Source organism: Zalophus californianus, chromosome 5, assembly GCF_009762305.2.
Source record: "Zalophus californianus isolate mZalCal1 chromosome 5, mZalCal1.pri.v2, whole genome shotgun sequence".
Taxonomy (NCBI): domain Eukaryota; kingdom Metazoa; phylum Chordata; class Mammalia; order Carnivora; family Otariidae; genus Zalophus; species Zalophus californianus.
The window spans coordinates 3130086-3149521 of record NC_045599.1 but is presented as its reverse complement, the minus strand read 5'-3'; the positions used below and the strand labels follow the sequence as shown (position 1 = coordinate 3149521).

Below are 19436 nucleotides of genomic sequence, written 5' to 3'. Positions count from 1 at the left end.
TTGAATTGATTTAATTTCCCTTCACCACTTGCATAAGTAGATACATCTTTTGGATATTTCATTTATGTTCTGTAGGTTTGAACGTCATCAAGTAAATTCTACAGCATGCAATTCAAATCAAATTATTCTTGTCCATTAACAAAAGTACATACTTGGGACTGAAATGATAAAAAGATATAATTTATAACATCAAAATGATGTTTAGATTTATTTGAAGGAAGAAATCCAGCATTCTAATCTTTCTAATATATGTAGATTTATATCAATATTATATGTTTATTTATAGATATTAGATATTCTATATATACAAATGTTCTATATATACAAATCTATATATATAATATCTATCTATATAGATAGATATTATATCCATATCTATATCTATCTATATCTCTTTCAAGTTTCAGCAGATTTAGAATAAGGCATTTCTTCCTCAGTCACACAGAACATCTTCTTCCTGGCTTGTTTATGTACCTTAATGACAGGATGGTCAGAGGGTGTTCATTTTGACCATTGTAGAGGGGGCCAGGATAAAAGTATGGTCTCAAGGCCTCAGTGAAGCACTCTTTGTAGGTGTAGATGTGAGTCAGGTTGGTCACGTTATAAAAGGACACCCTCCCAGCCTCATAGTCCAGGAAGATTCCAATAATCTCAGGAGATTCCTCAAGGTGGAGTGTTATCCGTGGATTTGCAAGAGCTTGGTAGTCCTTACTTCTATTCAAACACAGTGTCCAGAACCCAGTTTCTGGGGACACGATGATTTCTCCTTGTCTGCGGATAGAATGTTTACAAATGCCCAGAGTCCATTTTTCTTTCTTTTTCACATTCACTTCCCAGTAGTGTCTACCTTTGGAAAAAAATTGCTGACCTAATACACAGACTAGGTTTTCAAACCGCTGCCTACTTTCGGGCAGTTCTTGCAAGGTATCACCTCCTTTCACACTTTTATTGTCCTCAGCAACTCGGAGATATCGGTGAGCTGTCTCTGGATCCAGGGTAACATTTTCTATGGAAGAACATGTTGTCAGTCTTGGCTGTGATCAATAATAATCCACAATAATTAACACAATGTACAAGTGCCCTTCTTCTCTCTAGGATCTTTCTCTAGCTTTCCTCAAATGAAGTTGCTCCTTTCACTCGGGTCATTTTTTTTATATCACTTCTATTTATCAACTCACACACTTGAGAACTTGATATTGAGCATTTGTTCAGAATGGGGAAAAAAAGAATACTTAAACATACAGATTTTTTTCTAGTCAAAATATTTTTTTCAAATGCCAATATTACATTGAACACTTATTATGTGCCTAGTGCTATTTGAAACACATTTATAAATATTTAATTTTCATAACAAAGCAATAAAATGGAGAAAGGTTTTTATTTTTAGTTGAGACAACAAAGATTTAGAGAATTTTGTCCAAATATTATTACTAATATCCATCAATGTTTGGGTTCAAGTCCATATCTATCTAATTCAATTTTGAATTACTGAAAAATATTTATATATATTTACTTTAAATCTGAATGTTCTGACAATTTAAACTCTGTTCTAATGAACTCTTTATTATCTAATGAACTTTAACTAGATTTACTGAATTACTTTTTCTCTAACGACTTTATATAGGTACAAATTTTCATAGATTTATGAATCAAAATATAATTTTAAGGTGTTGGAAACGTATAAACACACAAACCTGATATAAAAATGAAATGGATATCTACCTAATTACACAAGATTCTGTTAATATAGGCTATAAGTATTTCTCTTATGAAGTAATAGTTGTAGGTAAAACTAAATTTTACTTGTGTTAGTATAACCCCAAAGAAAATTCCACTAGCATTAAAGTGATATAAAAATAACTAAAAACTCCTATAGGTTAACATTGTAAATAGAAGATTAAAGATTAAAGATTAAAGCCACTTCAACTCACTTGCTCATGGGTATTTTTTCAAAGGAATATCTGATATATGGACTGTATTTTTTTCAACTAGTAAATGTGCTTGTAAAGTTGTCTAATGAATGTGAATATTATGTCAATTAGTTATATAAACTGGAGAAATCTCCTATCAGTACTCATTGTATAATTTTTTATAAAACAGTGTATTGATACCTGACTTTTCTTCCTCATAGCATATGTGTGAGAATTAAATGAAGATACTTCATTTGAACTAATTAACAGGAACTTGTAACATGTAACACAAATTGCTATTGTTCCTAATATTAAACAAAAGTCATAAATTTGACAAATCAAATGAAGGAACACTGATTGTGATCCATAGGCAATTAGTGTCATTGTATCATTAGCCTCTATCCTAAAGTAGATGAGGGGCAGCCTACATTTACCCCATTTCCTGTCAGTTACCCCCTATAACCATCCCTCAACTCATTTCTGGTTCTGAAAAGCATGTTGATGGTATCATTTTGGGTTATAATATTCTGCTTCCCTCCATCAATGAATCTCAGAGAGCAGCATCATTTGTGATATATAAGGAGCTATAGCTATAAACTACTCAACAATAAACAGGATAAAATGGAAGTTTTGGAGAAAAAATAAAAGTGTGTATGTATTCTGTGTGAGTTTGTCAGTGTGTTACAGGTTCCCATCTCTGGTGGCCCAGTGTGCTGGCTAAAAATAAGAATCAATATCCAAATATTTCAGTCCCTAGTTACCTGCATATCTTCGAGCAAGTTTCAACCCTAAAATAAAGAAAAAGGAAAAGAAAATTATAGTTTCAAAATCAAGATTTAGCAGTGAGTAAAGGAAGAAAGTGATGAGTGGTCAAAATGCAGGTGCATGAGTCAGGGCTTGAAGTGGGGGCCCTTTTCATTACTCACCTTCTTCTCCCATGAGTTTTATCCTTTCTGAAAGAATAGGATGTAGTGAGAATTTGCTTTGACATATATTTAGATTTCTATTCTGACAGAGAAATATTACTTACCAAGTTCTTCATGAAGCTTTCCTGAAAAGCAAAACAGTGACAAATCCTTGTGAGAAGTTGGTTAGGAGTTGTTAAGTAGACTTTCTAATGTTTACACATGTAAATCATTTGTGTAAAAAAAAAGAAAAAAGACAATGGTTGGATTTAAGTTACATATTTGGAAAATAATAGTTTATCTTTTAAAGATTTTCTTTATTTATTCATGAGAGACCAAGGGAGAGAGAGAGGCAGAGGCAAAGGGAGAAACAGGAGCAGGGAGAATGATGTGGGACTCAATCCCAGGAGCCTGGGATCATGACCTGAGCTGAAGGTAGATGCTTAACTGAGCCACCCAGGTGTCCTGGAAAATAATGGTTTAAAGCCTTTTGGTTGGTTTTGATTTACCATAATTCAAAGGATTACAATGGAGATTTTTGCCCAGAAATAGACTCTCCCAGGTGTTTGCATTAAGCACATGGACTCCTGCAGACTCCCAAACCGAAGGCATAAATTTAAGAACGCAGAACTGAAAGCACCAGTGAGGTTTGGCTATAATATCTGTTTCTCTGTGCCTGAAGTATTAAAAACTAAATGCAGTATTTCTGTTAACAAATGCAAAATTGTCACAATATGATTACTATATTAAGAAAAAATTTTAGTACATTGTGAATTTTGCATTTTTTATATGTGATTTTGTGGTATGGAAATCTGCACCCCATTGAATCTAGAGGTGTAGAAATACATAAAATATATAAACACACACACAAATACACACATATAGGCACACAGCTCAGAAAGACAATGACATACACCCATCCACAACTGCTATTACAATTTTCCTCACTGCCACTTCACAGTGACTATAAGCTGCCACCCCCCCAATGGTGCACAGATCCATTTCCTTCCTTTCTTTGGTTTTTATGCTTATTTCTTTTTGCTCTTTTTCTCTCTTTGTTTTTAATTTCTGTCATTATTTTCTATTAATTTTATTCTCTTCATTTGCACAAGTTGCTGGAGATGGAGGTAGAGGTAGGTAAGGTACATGGACCTACATTAAACTTCAGGTCTCTTTCATGGTAAAGTGTCATATTATTGTAGTGTGTAGATATTTCCTAACAATTTATCAAGTATAAAATTCTGTAACCATTTTGCTAGATTTTTTTTAAAGATTTTATTTATTTATTTGACACAGAGAGACACAGCGAGAGAAGGAACACAAGCAAGGGGAGTGGGAGAGGGAGAAACAAGCTTCCCACTGAGCAGGACCCTGGGATCATGACCTGAGCCAAAGGCAGATGCTTAAATACTGAGCCACCCAGGTGCCCCTAGGTTTTATTTTTTTAAAGCATGTCATCAACAAAGGTTTTGACTACCTTGCCTGTAATGTCATGTTATGGACTGATTTTCCTTCTAGAAAAGTCTTATGTTAAAATCCTAACCCCCAATGTAATCATATTAAGAAATGGGGGCTTTGGAAAGTAATTTGGTCATGAGAGTTGAACCCTCATGAATAGGATTACTGCCCTTAAAAAAAGAGACATGAGCACTTGTTCTTGGTCTCAGCTTTCTGCCATCTGAGAACACAGTGAGAACAAGGTCATTTGCAAACCATGATGTGGACTCTCAGACACCAGATCTGCTGGTGCCTTGACCTTGGATTTCCCAGTTTCCAGAACTGTGAGAAAAATTAACAAAATTTTATGACAACATACAGAATGGTAGAACATATTTGCAAGTCCTGATAAAAGAATTAATACTTAAAATATATCCAAATGATATAAAATATTTGCTAGTCATGGTAATAGAATTAATATCCAAAATATATAAAAAACATATACAACTCAATAGCAAAAAGCAATCTGATTAAAAATTGGGCAGAGGAAATAAGTACACATTTTTCCACAGAAGACATATAAATGCCCCAAAGAATATATATATATGCATCCACAAGCAACATTTATTACATTTTATTTATGAAATTTCTAATTAATTGCAAAATTTTCCTACTTATCTAGCACATTTTTATTGAGGGTCTTCTTCAGACCAAGATCTATTTTCATTGTAATGAGTATGACACAGTCTCTCCACTCACAGAGTCATTGACAAGCAGCCTGCCAACTGAAACACACTTCTAAAAATCAAGGTGTTTAAAAAAAAAAAATAAAAAAAATAAAAAATAAAAATCAAGGTGTTTTAAGAGAGCAAGAAAGGTCACCAGAGGCATTGCTGCTGACTTTGACAAGGATTATATTTTTTGTGTCTAATTACAAACATCATTTGTTACAAAAATAATATGTGTTAATTTATTTTGGAAAACAAAAGAGAGGAAAAAACATCCCATCGGGTTTCCATTGCCTAGCTACAACCCCTTTAAAATAATTAGCTATATTCTTATTATCTAAATATCCAGAATATTCTTACACCACAATAACAAAAAGTTATTCTATAATAATGTTTTCATAATGTGTTTTATTCTATTCAAAATTAATTAAATTTAATATTTTCCATGAAAATAAACACTCTTCTATAGTATAATCGAGTGACTGGTTTCCTTTTATATAAATAACATTCAATAAACTAGCTCATTTTTGTGCATTGAATTACTGATTTTCCCTTATCCTGATAAAAGTAAACAAAACTATTGATCCTGAGGTATCTGAGAACAAGAATAAAAGAGAAATTACACACAGAAAAACGACTATGTTAAAAAACATATAAAGTTAAAATACAGTTTATTACTTAAAGACCAAAGACAAAACAATAAATTGAAACAGAGAATAAAGTTTAAACCTATTTTTATTTGGCCAAGTGTCACTGAGGGTTTGGTACTAATTATTGGAAATTTAGGCAATTGAAGAGATCAATAATGGTAAGAGAGTTGAGGAATTACTAATACTGGAGTATTGAGTTTTATTACCATCTCAGTGAACAAAATCAATGTATCCAGTTACACAGACAAGGAAGAGGGCCATTTTGTTTGTACTTCCTTCTCCATTACCTCCCACTTCATCCTCCACCTTGAGTTCTTCATTGCAACTTCTAGATTCTCATTCCATCATAGGTTCCCACCATCTCATCACCCTCCTGAGTCTTTCTCAACTACTGTGGAAGTTCCTATACTGGTCTCCCAATGCCCACTCTTGCACACATGAGTGGATTCTCTAATGCAGTCTTTTTTAAAATGCAAATCTTATCATCTTATTAGGTTAAATCCCTCCTCACTCAAAATTTCTCAGTTCATTTCACCACTCTTAGGACTGATATTAAATTCTAAAAGTGGCAGGTTGTTTATGATCTGCCTTCTGTCTACAACCTCTGTCATATTTTCTCCTAGTTATTTACATCATGTTTCTTCAATTTTTTTATTCTTGTTTTAATCTGGGTGCACTAGGAGAATAATATGTGCTTTGTATTTGCCTATGTATTATCACTGGAAAGCACAATTTTTTGGATATAAAACACTTTGATAAATAAATGTACATTATTGATGATGATGATGATGATGACGACGACGACGATGACGATGATGATAAATATATTTTCTTGTCAGTATATGTCCCACATGACTAACCTACCTTCCTTAAACTATACATAAATGCTTTCTTTCTTCCATGTATGATTTTTTTTTTAATACGAGAAAAGTTGTTCATTGACATTCTTTTTCTAATGAATTCAAGTTTTTCTTTACTCCAAAGAAGTATTAATTCAATTCTGGGAAAATGAGAAGAATTATGGGAAATGCAATGAATTTATGTGTAGTGGTTTTCAGATTTGGATTAATCTTAAATTAATCTGATTTCAATCAGAATGGGTTTATATTATATAGACCCACTCGGAGTACTTTTACATTTGATTAACAGTTTTCCTTATATGAGAAGGTTTGTCACACAGAAAATGTAAATCTGAATATGATTCCAAAGTTGGATAAAGCAGGGACAGTATTGTAAACATTATCATGTAGGTCTCCAGGCCAAGAATTACAGAGTCAGAAAGAAACCACAGATTTTACACAGGATTTCTTTTTCATTAAACTACTGATTTTACACAGACCAGTAGATTTATGTAATACCTAAATAATATATATAATTAGTAGCATTGAAGACTAACCATGAAAGAGTAAATAAGTAAACATGCATAGATTTCTTAGACTTGTTTATTTAGCAATTGTATAGCTCACAGTAGATTCTCCCTAGCTTTTGTTTTTGTTGTTGTTGCTGTTGAAATGAAAATGTTATCACTGTACCCCTTTTGTTGTTTAATATTTTATGATACCCTGAATTTCTTGGATAATATTTAAAATTCTGTTTCCTGGATCACATTCAAAATTCTTAGAATGGTAATGAGATGTTGCATTTCCCAGCCTTTGCATACCCTAAAACCCTGTCTAGGCTTTCTGAACCAGAGTCAGCTGGATAATATATGTATCCTCTAATAGAATCATGGGCTCACCTCCCCCAGATTTAGTGCTTCTTGGGCTTCCTGCTTTTCACATGCTAGTCCTCTCTTTGATCTACCTGTTTCTTCAATACCACTAGGTTCATCTGTTACTGCTTCTTCAGCAAATCCACAATCTCGTGAATAAGTCCAAACTTACTATTGTATGTGTCTGTGGTATCATGAAACCTCTTCCATAACACTTATGAGAATATTTGTTTACATTTATCATTTAAATGTGGAATGTTTATCTGTCCTGAGATAGAAACTTCCAAAATGAGAGTCTTTTTTTTTCTGTTTCCTAAGCAATGACTATAGAATAGGCAATTAATTATTACATGCAAAAAGAATGCCTGCCCTCATCAAATGGAGCAGATGTAAGACCTGAGTTCCAGCCCTCACCAGAACTAGCTAATGCATCTGGTTTTTCTTCATTTATGGCTAAAATGTCCACTGTCTTATGAATACTATATTTACTCTTTAAAAAGTAGCAGAAAGATATTTTCATTGTTTCTAAATATTTTTAGGTCATAAGTGGGGTGTTGGATTTTGGCTTTTTTATAATAATGAAAGAATATCAAGTGTGGAATGTTCAAAAACTGCTTCAGTCAAAAATAAATATCATTCTCTTTTCTGTTTTCTCTATATAAAGAAATAAACAAGACAACAGTATGTTAGAATGTGTCCTTGTATCTCTACTCATGGAAAATCTGTCCCAGAACTTGGTCCCCATTTGACAACAGAGACCCTGAGACTTGGTGATCCAGTATCTATCTCTGACAGAGATGGACACTTATTTTCTGAATAATAATAATACTCAACCCAAAAATACTATTAGATTTGTAAATGTGTTTATATGAAAATAAAACAGGATATTTAAAAGGGTATCTCTTGGATTAAGTCTGAAAGTTGAGAAAATAGGTCCAAGGACCTACAAATTCTACCCATTCTTCCCAGAATAGGGGGTAGTCTGAAACAGGCCTTCAGATCCTTAATTTATCACAAGATTATTCACAGTACTTGGAAGCTGATAAGAAGAAACTGAAAACAACAACAACAACAACAACAACAACAAAATTACTTGCTAAGGATTTGTAAGGATTTCCTCAGAGGGAAGTTTTGCTTTATCATACCTCGTGTTAATGAGGTGGTGTCTTAACATATTCAACTCAAGCAATAGATCCTTTATTTGAACAATCATAAAAACTTAAGTCATGCCTTTTGGAGTTTTAGAAATAGAGAGGTAACTTTCTGATTCACACCATAAAATGCTCCAAACCATAGGCTGTTTACCCCTACAGTCTTGGAAACCTCCCACATAATCTGAAGCTAATGCAAATTTGTCCTCCAGAGCAAACCCTACATGGTTGCAGAATTAGAGTCAATTAGAATTTCCATGGTTTTTACCCTCAACCACATCATAAGAACTCATTATTTTGAGTATTTCACATAAGAGTCAGCAGATGTCCTCACGGCCTTTCTTGAAAAGTTTCTTTTTTTTTAAGATTTTATTTATTTGACAGAGAGAGAGAGAGAGCACAAGCAGGGAGAGTGGGAGAGGGAGAAACAGGTTCCCTGCTCAGCAGGGGCTCAATCCCAGGACCCTGGGGTCATGACCTGAGTCAAAGGCAGATGCTTAACCAATTGAGCCACCCAGGCACCCCTTTGAGAAGTTTCTTAAGTAGATAAAAATATAGTATATTTCATGGATAGTACCAAATTAATTTAAATAAGTACCTTTTCAAAATAGCTATTTCTTAAACATTTAACCAAATGACACTATAGAACACAGTTATATGTGCATTCATTGGTTTATAGAATAACCTGGAAATCATTACATTTATGCAAGAATCAACCTCATTTAATCTCACTATTATCCTTTCAAATAAACTTCCCAGAATACTTTTTCCATATAGGTTTTTTTTTAAGATTTTATTTATTTGACAGAGAGAGACACAGCAAGAGCAGGAACACAAGCGGGGGGAGTGGGAGAGGGAGAAGCAGGCTTCCCGCTGAGCAGGGACCCCGATACGGGACTTGATCCTAGGAGGCTGGAATCATGACCTGAGCTGAAAGCAGCCGCTTAACGACTGAGCCACCCAGGCGCCTCTCCATATAGGTTTTAAGCATTAAATTTCCCAGGCCATGCAATGCCCCTTGCCCTTCCTTCTCTCACCTCCTATGAAGCTTCTGGTTCCTCAAGGGAAAAGAGCTGAAGATGGAGCAGAATGTGGATTTGTGGAAAGGAAGGAGAAAAACTTGTTTCACAAGAGGATTATCTGTACGTTTAGATGTTATAATGCTCACTCTTTTTTCTGGGGAGAATTTTGGTAGATTCCTCAAGGATCCTAATTCCCAACCTATTTATATAATTTCATGGGGTATGAGTACTTAGTAAATCTCCTAGGAACTCCTCCCTCCCCATGATTCTCCTGAGATCTCATAGAGCCTAACCTGAAGTCTCAACAAAATACATTTCTAGGCAGCTCCAGACCAATATTCTTCACCATGCCTTACTTTTGCCTCCGAGGAGTATGTCCAAAGACATGAGATTCAGAAAAATATAAGATGAAGTCAGTGTATGGTATAAGAGATTGTGTTAGAATTAGGTGTTTTTTAAAAGCTAGACCAGGGAAGAATACAAAGCTCATGCTCTCTTTTCTTATATAAGCTAGAAAAATAAGGAGCAAAACAAAAGGACAAAGAAAAATTCATAAATAAAAGTTAATTTTTCCACCCACAGGTACTGGTGGACTGGCCACCCTTAGCTCTGCACTGACAAGGGTACTGACTCTCATTAAAAAGGACACATAGCACTGACCAGTCCCATGTGCAGAGCACCATGCAAAGTAATAATGAGGGGTTGCATGGTTGTGAGGCCCCATAGAGTACTCTGTGAGGGTTCAACAGGTTCCCACAGGGAAAGCAGTATTAGTTGGGAAATGACCACAGAAATAAAATATATCAGGAATAGGGAAAAACAAGTGCAAATACACAGAGATCAAATTACTGTAAAAATATTCTCCTAAGTAACAAGGTCAAGAATTAAAAAAACAAAAGCAAAACAAAAAATATGGACACAATATATCAAAGCATATACCTATTATATTTTAACAATTTAACATATCATATAAAAAATGTAAAGGCTTAAAAGAGCAAAATATTGGTGGTAATATATTTGGTGGGCATATAAAATATAAATTAACCTTAATTATTATTTAATAATAATAATTTAGGAATTAGAAAAAGAAACTAGGTGAAGATCAAAATTCACATATTGATTTATATTTTAGAAGTAATAGCAGTGAAAATCATAAAGGAATATCTGATTATTTTATTTGCCTTTAAAAATTAAGTCATCTAATAAAAAATAGAAATATTTAAACAAAGATTTCACAGTGTGACTATTTTAAAATGCTAATTGGTTATACAATCTATAATTATAATGTTACAAAAGTACAACATAGTTTAAACTGATAACTAATCATATATAGCAAGATCATTTAAAAGAATTGACAATTTATGATATGGAAATCAATTGACAATATAATTTTAGTAGATCAAATATAATTTTCTATGATAATTTTTCCTCTAAAATATAAACAAATACTACTCACCTTTCTGAGTGATTAAGAGTTCTGTGTAAAAACAAAATATGTAATAAAGAATTCAACAAAGTATATGTGGAAGAATTTCTAGAGAAGCAGACTTTACTCAAATATTTCAAGCTCTGACTTGGTAAAATATTATCCAAGTAGGTGAAAATAAGACATAGAAAAGAGAGATAAAGAAGCAAGCATTGTGTGCATCATCTCTAATGGATGATTTCTAAGAGATTCCAGAGTATCGTGAATTATGCCCCTAAATCCATCATTTACAGTCTCCGTTCTTCATGAACTAAGTCAGTCCATGGAGATCTATTTGTATAGAGCTCATCTTAAAATATTCCCCCCCAAAAGTTCATGCAGATTACACATGGTGTCTGAGCTGCAAGACACTGGGACAAGATCACTGAGCCATTGCAAGGGGGAAGCATCCAGAGTCAGGAGTAACATGAAACAGCCAGTCATACTTCATTGCTCATCCCAAGAATAAGTTCTGGGTATTGAAAGACATATTTTTTTCCCCTGGACACTTGATAAGGGGCATAATCTGATGATAATACAAATACCAATTCATACACTGGAAACTGGAATGCAGCAGGTTATGAAAGATTTTAAAAATTTAGGGAGACAGATTAGATGAGAAAGAATCCTCCAGACATAAGGAAGTTTCAAAAATGCAGAAGAGAAAAAAGGTTCTCCAAGTGCGTTTTATACAAGCTTCCTTTTCTCAAATCCAGTGGAAGTAGGTTAGCAAGTAAAACATACATGCAAACTAATATACAAAAATTGAGAATAGCTAACATCAGTAGAGATTTGATGATGGATCATGCTGTGCTCTGCATTGAAATGTAGAACCACATGCCTTTTCAGGATTTCTGGGGGATTTACTGCAGAACTTCATTTAATAACTTTCACAGGTATTAACCTGTAGAATCAAACCAATATTTGCAAACTTCAAGGAATTATAGACATGATGATCCAACAGAGCTGTAAGATACTTGAACAATCTAAGATAAAAGGAAAGGAAATGCACAATTTCAAAACCCAAATCAGTATTTTTTTAAGATTTTATTTATTTATTTGACAGAGAGAGACACAGCGAGAGAGGGAACAAAAGCAGGGGGAGTGGGAGAGGGAGAAGCAGGCTTCCCGCCAAGCAGGGAGCCTGATGTGGGGCTCAATCCCAGGACCCAGGGATCATGACCTGAGCTGAAGGCAGATGCCCAACGACTGAGCCACCCAGGAGCACCCCCCAAATTAGTATTTATTTCCTTATATCTTTACAGACTTTTTTCTCTTAAATCTTTCCTTCAAAAACTGCCTGACTTTTAAATTGTGATCAATGCATTAAACACAGGGAAGTAATGGATGACTTACCATTCTCTTCTTGAAGTTTACCTTTAAAAATAAATACACAAATAAGTTAGAGAGTGAAACTAAAAATTCTCACAGTTCATTGCTCTGTAAAGATAGTGCAGCTTATAAAAGATGTAGCTGGAAATTATATATAGTATATGTGAGCCAAGTGTTGTGCAGCTGGATAACAAATAAATAGAAGTTTCACCCATATAGAGTTTCTTGGCAGACTGTTGAGAACCCATACCATGATTCACAGAGCTCTGAGCCAAGACCCTCCAACAGTGCTCAGGGAGACATTCATTCTCTGTAGCACAGTGTGACTTGTTGGGTGAGTATTTAGTAGTTCTGATCTGCCCTACATTAAAGTATCCCCAAAGGACAACACTGTAACAAGTACTAGCCATATTCTTTTAAATGATTTAAAACAGCTTGGATAATAATCACTCTGACATTATTAATTGCAGATATGATAATTGGAGGAGATCATTCAAAGAGACTGAGAGTGAAGTATATATCTCCAAAATCACATATCTATGCTCAAGAGAGTGCAAAATGTTAGTATTTTAAACCTTCATTCATCCAGCAAGAATCTTATTTTTTTTTTCATTGAAGAATAATTGACATGATGTATTTTATAGTTTCAGGTGTACAATGTAGTGACTCAATGTTTATATATTTTATGAGATGATCAGCAAAAAGAGTCTAGTTATTATGTAACACCACACTTGATTGATTTGATACAGTGCTACAAATTATATTCTCTATGCTGTAAATTACATACAAACAGCTTATTTATTTTGTAACTGGAAGATTGTACCTTTTAATCCCCTTTACCTATTTCATCTATTTCCCCAGCCACATTCCCTATAACAACCATATGTTTGTTCTCTGTATCTATAAAGAGTTTAGGTTTCATTTTGTTGGTTGTTTTGTTTGTTTTTTTAATTTAATTTAATTTTATTATGTTACGTTAGTCACCATACAGTACATCATTAGTTTTTGATGTACTGTTCTATGATTCAGTGTTTCGTATAACACCCAGTGCTCCATGCAATACATGCCCTCCTTAATACCCATCACCGGGGTAAGCCCTCCCCTCCACCCTCCTCTCTAAAACACTCAGTTTGTTTCTCAGAGTCCATAGTCTCTCGTGGTTCATCTCTCCCTCCAATTCCCCCCCTTCATTTTTCCCTTCCTTCTCTTAATGTCCTCCATGTTATTCCTTATGTTCCACAAATAAGTGAAACCATATGATAATTGACTTTCTCTGCTTGACTTATTTCACTTAGCACAATCTCCTCCAGTCCCATCCATGTGGATGTAAAAGTTGGGTATTCATCCTTTCTGATGGCTGAGTAATATTCCAAATATTCCATGCTCTTGGATCAGAAGAATAAACAATGTTAAAATGTCTATGCTACCCAGAGCAATCTATACTTTCAACGCCAACCCGATCAAAATTCCAATGATATTTTCCAAAGTGCTGGAGCAAACAATCCTAAAATTTCAGAAAAGACCCTGAATTGCCAAGGAAATGTTGAAAAAGAAAAACAAAGCTGGGGACATCACACTGCCTGATTTCAAGTTATATTACAAAGCTGTGATCACCAAGACAGCATGGTACTGGCACAAAAACAGACATATAGACCAATGGAGCAGAATAGAGAACACAGATATGGACCCTCAACTCTATGGTCAAATAATCTTTGACAGAACAGGAAAAAATATGCAATGGAAAAAAGTCTCTTCAATAAATGGTGCTAGGAAAATAGGACAGCTATGTACAGAAGAATGAAACTCAACCATTCTCTAACACCCTACACTAAGATAAACTGAAAATGGATGAAAGACCTCAATGTGACACAGGAATCCATCAAAATCCTAGAGGAGAACATAGGCAATAACCTCTTTCACATTGCCCACAGCAACTTCTTTCAAGATACATCTCCAAAAGCTAGTGAAACAAAAGCAAAAATGAATTTGGGGGACTTACATCAAGATAAAAAGCTTCTGCATAGCAAAAGAAACAGTCAACAAAACAAAGAGGCAACCCACAGAATGGGAGAAGATATTTGCAAATGACACTACAGACAAAGGGCTGATATCCAAGATCTATAAAAACATCTAAAATTCAACACCCAAAAAACAAATAATCAAGTCAAAAAATGGGCAGAAGACATGACCAGACACTTTTCTGAAGAAGACATACAAATGGCTAACAGACACATGAAAAACTATTCATCATGATTAGCCATCAGGGAAATTCAAATCAAAACCACATTGAGATAACCCCTTAAACCAGTTAGAATGGCAAAAATGGACAGGGAAAGAAACAACAAATGTTGGAGAGGTTGTGGAGAAAGGGGAACCCTCTTACACTGTTGGTGGGAATGCATATTGGTACAGCCACTTTGGAAAACAGTGTGGAGGTGCCTCAAAAATTTAAAAAAATAGAGCTACCTGGCAATTGCACTCCTGGATATTTACCCCAAAGACACAGATGTAGTCAATAGAAGGGCCATATGCATCCCAATGTTCATAGCTGCAAGGTCCACAGTAGCCAAAGTGTGGTTGTTTTGTTGTTTTTGTTTTATTTTTTTAATTTTTAAAATTTTATTATATTATGTTAGTCACCATACAATACATCATTAGTTTTTTTATTATGATATGTTAATCGCCATACATTACATCATTAGTTTTTGATGTAGTGTTCCATGATTCATTGTTTGAATAGAACACCCAGTGCTCCATGCAGAATGTGCCCTCCTTAATACCTATCACTAGGTTAATCCATCCTCCCAATCCCCTCCCCTCTAGAACCCTCAGTTTGTTTGTCAGAGTCCATAGTCTGTCATGGTTCATACCCCCCCCCATTTCCCCCTTCATTCTTCCCCTCCTGCTATCTTCTTTTTTTTTAAACATATAAAGTATTGTTTGTTTTGGAGGTACAGATCTGTGCTTCAACAGTCTTTCACAATTCACAGCGTTCACCATAGCACATACCCTACCCACTGTCTATCACCCAGCCACCCCAGCCCTCCCACCTCCCACCACTGCAGCAACACTCAGTTTGTTTCCTGAGATTAAGAATTCCTCATATCAGTGAGGTCATATGATACATGTCTTTCTCGGTTTGACTTATTTCGCTCAGCATAACACCCTCCAGTTTCATCTACATTTTTGCAAATGGCAAGATTTCATTCCTTTTGTTGGCTGCAGAATATTCCATTGTGTATATATACCACATCTTCTTTATCCATTCATCTGTCGATGGACATCTTTGCTCTTTCCACAGTTTGGCTATTGTGGACATTGCTGCTATAAACATCGGGGTGCACGTACCCCTTCGGAACCCTACATTTGTATCTTTGGGGTAAATACCCAGTAGTGCAATTGTTGGATCATATGGTAGCTCTATTTTCAACTTTTTGAGGAACCTCCATACTGTTTTCCAGATTGGCTGCACCAGCTTGCATTCCCACCAACAGTGTAGGAAGGTTCCCCTTTCTCCGCATCCCCACCAACATCTGTCCTTTCCTGACTTGTTAATTTTAGTCATTCTGAATGATGTGAGGTGATCAGAAGGCATGAGCAGACATTTCTGCAAAGAAGACATCCAAATGGCCAACAGACACATGAAAAAGTGATCAGCATTGCTCGGCATCAGGGAAATCCAAATCAAAACCTCAATGAGACATCATTAGTTTTTGAGGTGGTGATCCATGATCCATTGTTTTTGTATAACACCCAGTGCTCCATGCAGCACCTGCCCTCCTTAATACCCATCACCAGGCTAACCAATCACCCCTCCGCCCTCCCCTCTAAAACTTTGTTTGTTTCTCAGAGTCCACAGTCTCTCATGGTTCATCTCTCCCTCTTATTTCCCTTCCCTTCTTTTTCCCTTCCTTCTCCTAATGTCCTCTATGCTATTCCTTATGTTCTACAAATTATTGAAACCATATGATAATTGACTTTCTCTACTTGACTTATTTCACTTAGCGTAATCTCCTCCAGTCCCATCCACGTGGATGGAAAAGTTGGGTATTCATCCTTTCTGATGGCTGAGTAATATTCCATTGTATATATGGACCACATCTTCTTTATCCATTCATCTGTGGAAGGGCATCTCGGCTCTTTCCACAGTTCGGCTATTGCGGACATTGCTGCTATGAACATTGGGGCGCATATGGCCCTTCTTTTCACTGCATCTGTGTCTTTGGGGTAAATACCCAGGAGTGCAATTGGCGGGTCATAGGGTAGCTCTATTTTTCAATTTTTGAGGTACCTCCACACTGTTTTCCAAAGGGGCTGTACCAACTTGCATTCCCACCAACAGTGTAAGAGGGTTCCCGTTTCTCCATAACCTCTCCAACATTTGTTGTTTCTTTCCCTGTCCATTTTTGCCATTCTAACTGGTGTAAGGTGGTATCTCAATGTGGTTTTGATTGGAATTTCCCTGATGGCTAATGATGATGAACATTTTTTCATGTGTCTGTTAGCCATTTGTATGTCTTCCTCAGAGAAGTGTCTTTTCATGTCTTCTGCCCATTTTTTGACTTGATTATTTTTTTTGGGGGGTGTTGAGTTTGAGAAAATCTTTATAGATCTTGGATACTAGCCCTTTATCTGTAGTGTCATTTGCAAATATCTTCTCCCATTTCATGGGTTGCCTCTTTGTTTTGTTGACTGTTTCCTTTGCTGTGCAGAAGCTTTTTATGTTTTTATTTTTATAATCCATATGTAAGTGAAATAACATATTTGGTTTTCTTCATCTGATTTGATTTTCTTCATCTGAATTATTTCACTTAGCATAGTAGCAATTAGGCAGACCCATGTACTCTCAAATGGCAAGACCTTATATGTCTGATATCATATATATACTTATATTTATACCATATATATAGTTTAATATATCAATATATATATAGATAGATATAGATACATACATCTTCTATATCTGATATCTATCTTTGGACATTTATGTTACTTCTGTATCTTGATTATGTAAATAATGCTCTGATAAATAGAGGAGAATGTATGCCTTTTTGCATTTTTGTTATTTTCTTCTGATAAATAAATACGTAGTACTTGGATTACTGCATGATATGGTAATTCCTTTTTTGTTTTGTTTTGTTTTTTTGAGGAAACTTAAAAATTTTTCAAAAAAGCCTGCACCAGATTATATTCCCACCAAGAGTTCACAGTGTTCCCTTTCCGCATCTTTGCCAACATTTCATGTCTTTTTGATAATAACTGTTGTGTCAGGTATGTTTTCATCTGTGTGTTTAGATGCTATAATGGTTACTGTTTTGTGGGAGATTTTGTTAGATTCCTCAAGATCTTCCCTCCCATTTCCCAGCTTACTTATATCCTTTCATAGGGTATGAGTACTTGGTAACTCTCTTAGATACTCCTCCCTCCCCATGATTCTCCTGAGTTCTCATAAAACCTAGCCTGAAGTCTCAGGCAAATTCATTTCTAGGCAGCTCCAGACCAAGATTCTTCAGTATGCCTTATTTTTGTCTCAAAGGAGTATGGGCAAAGACATGAGGTTCACAACAATATAAGATGAATTCAGTATAAGAGATTAATTAAGACATAAGGGATTGTGTGAGAATTAGGTGTTATGTGATCTTTAAAAGCTAGACCAGGGAAGAAAACAGAGCTCATGTTCTCTTTTCCTACATAATCTAGAAAAATAAGGAGCAAAACAAACAGACAAAGAAAAATTCATAAAAAAACATCAGTTTTTTTTTTCCACCCAACAAGTACTGGTGGATTTGCCACACTTAGCTCTGCATTGATCAGGCTACTGAATCTCAGTAAAGAAGGACACATAGTCCTGAGCAGTCCCATGTGCAGAACACCATGCAAAACAATAATGAGGGGATGCATGGCTGTGGGGTCCCATAATATTCTCAGTGAGGGTTTACTAGGTTCCCACAGGGAAATGCAGATTTAATTAGGAAATGATCAAAGAAATGAAATATTTCAGGAATAGAGAAAAACAAGTGCAAATGCATAGAAATCAAATCACTATAAAAATATTCTATGTAACAAGCTCAAGAGTTAAAAAAAATCAAAACAGACAAACAAAAATATATGAATACAGTATATCAAAGATATGCATCTTATATTTTAACAATTAAACATATCATAGAAAAAATTGTAAAGCCTTAAAACAGCCAAATATTGGGACACCTGGGTAATGCAGCCATTTAAGCAACTAACTATTGGTTTTGGCTCAGGTCATAATCTCAAGATCATGAGATCAAGCACCAGTCAGACTCTGTGCCCAGCGCAGAGTTTCCTTTTGATTTTGTCTCCCTCTAACCCTTCCTCCACTCTCTCTCTCACACTCTCTCTCTAAAATAAATAAAAACAACTTCAGAAATATAGCCAAATATTGATGTTGATGATGTTGGCATCTTATCATATAAAATACAAATTATCATTAATTATCATTTAGGAATTAGAAGAAAACCCAGATGAAGATCAAAGTTCAGGTATTGAGTTGTATTTTATAAATAATCGTAGAAAAATCATTAAGGAATATCTGAATACCTTACTGGGCCTTTAAAAATTAAAACCTAGGGGTCCCTGAGTGGCTCAGTCAGTTAAAATATGGGACTTATAGTTTCGGCTCAGGGCTTCATCTCAGAGTCATGGGTTCCAGCCCCTCACTGGGCTCCATGCTCATTGTGGAGTCTACTTGTGCCTTCTGATCCTCCACCCACTCATGCTCTCTTTCTCTCTCTAACATAAATAAATAAAATCTTTTAGAAAATTAAAGAATCTAATAACATAGAAAATAATTGGACAAAGATACTACAGTGTGACTGCTTTAAAATGCATACTGGTTATACAATCTGTAGTTATAATGTTACAAAAGGACCACATTATTTCAAATGGTACCTAATCATATATAGGGAGATCATTTAAAAGAATTGATAGTTTATGATGGGAAAATCAGTTGCTAATATGACTTTCATAAATCAAATATATTTTTCCATGATAACTTCCCCTCCAAAATATAAATGAATACTACTCACCTTTCTCTGTAGTTAAGAGGTCTGTGTAAAAACAAAGATATAATAAAGAATTCAACAAAGTATCTGC

General features: G+C 35.0%; 1 protein-coding gene across 1 annotated transcript; it reads right to left on the bottom strand.

Annotated features, from left to right (window-relative positions):
* Positions 1-396: 396 nt before the first annotated feature.
* On the bottom strand, positions 397-19385 carry LOC113928443 (erythroid membrane-associated protein-like). The gene is made up of 7 exons (XM_035727775.1): positions 19370-19385; positions 12336-12356; positions 10971-10991; positions 2941-2961; positions 2837-2863; positions 2672-2698; positions 397-1006 (listed from the first exon to the last, which is right to left on the bottom strand). The coding sequence occupies exons 5-7, from the start codon at positions 2847-2849 to the stop codon at positions 438-440; spliced, it is 609 nt and encodes a 202-aa protein (XP_035583668.1). The 5' UTR covers positions 2850-2863; positions 2941-2961; positions 10971-10991; positions 12336-12356; positions 19370-19385; the 3' UTR covers positions 397-437.
* Positions 19386-19436: the final 51 nt, after the last annotated feature.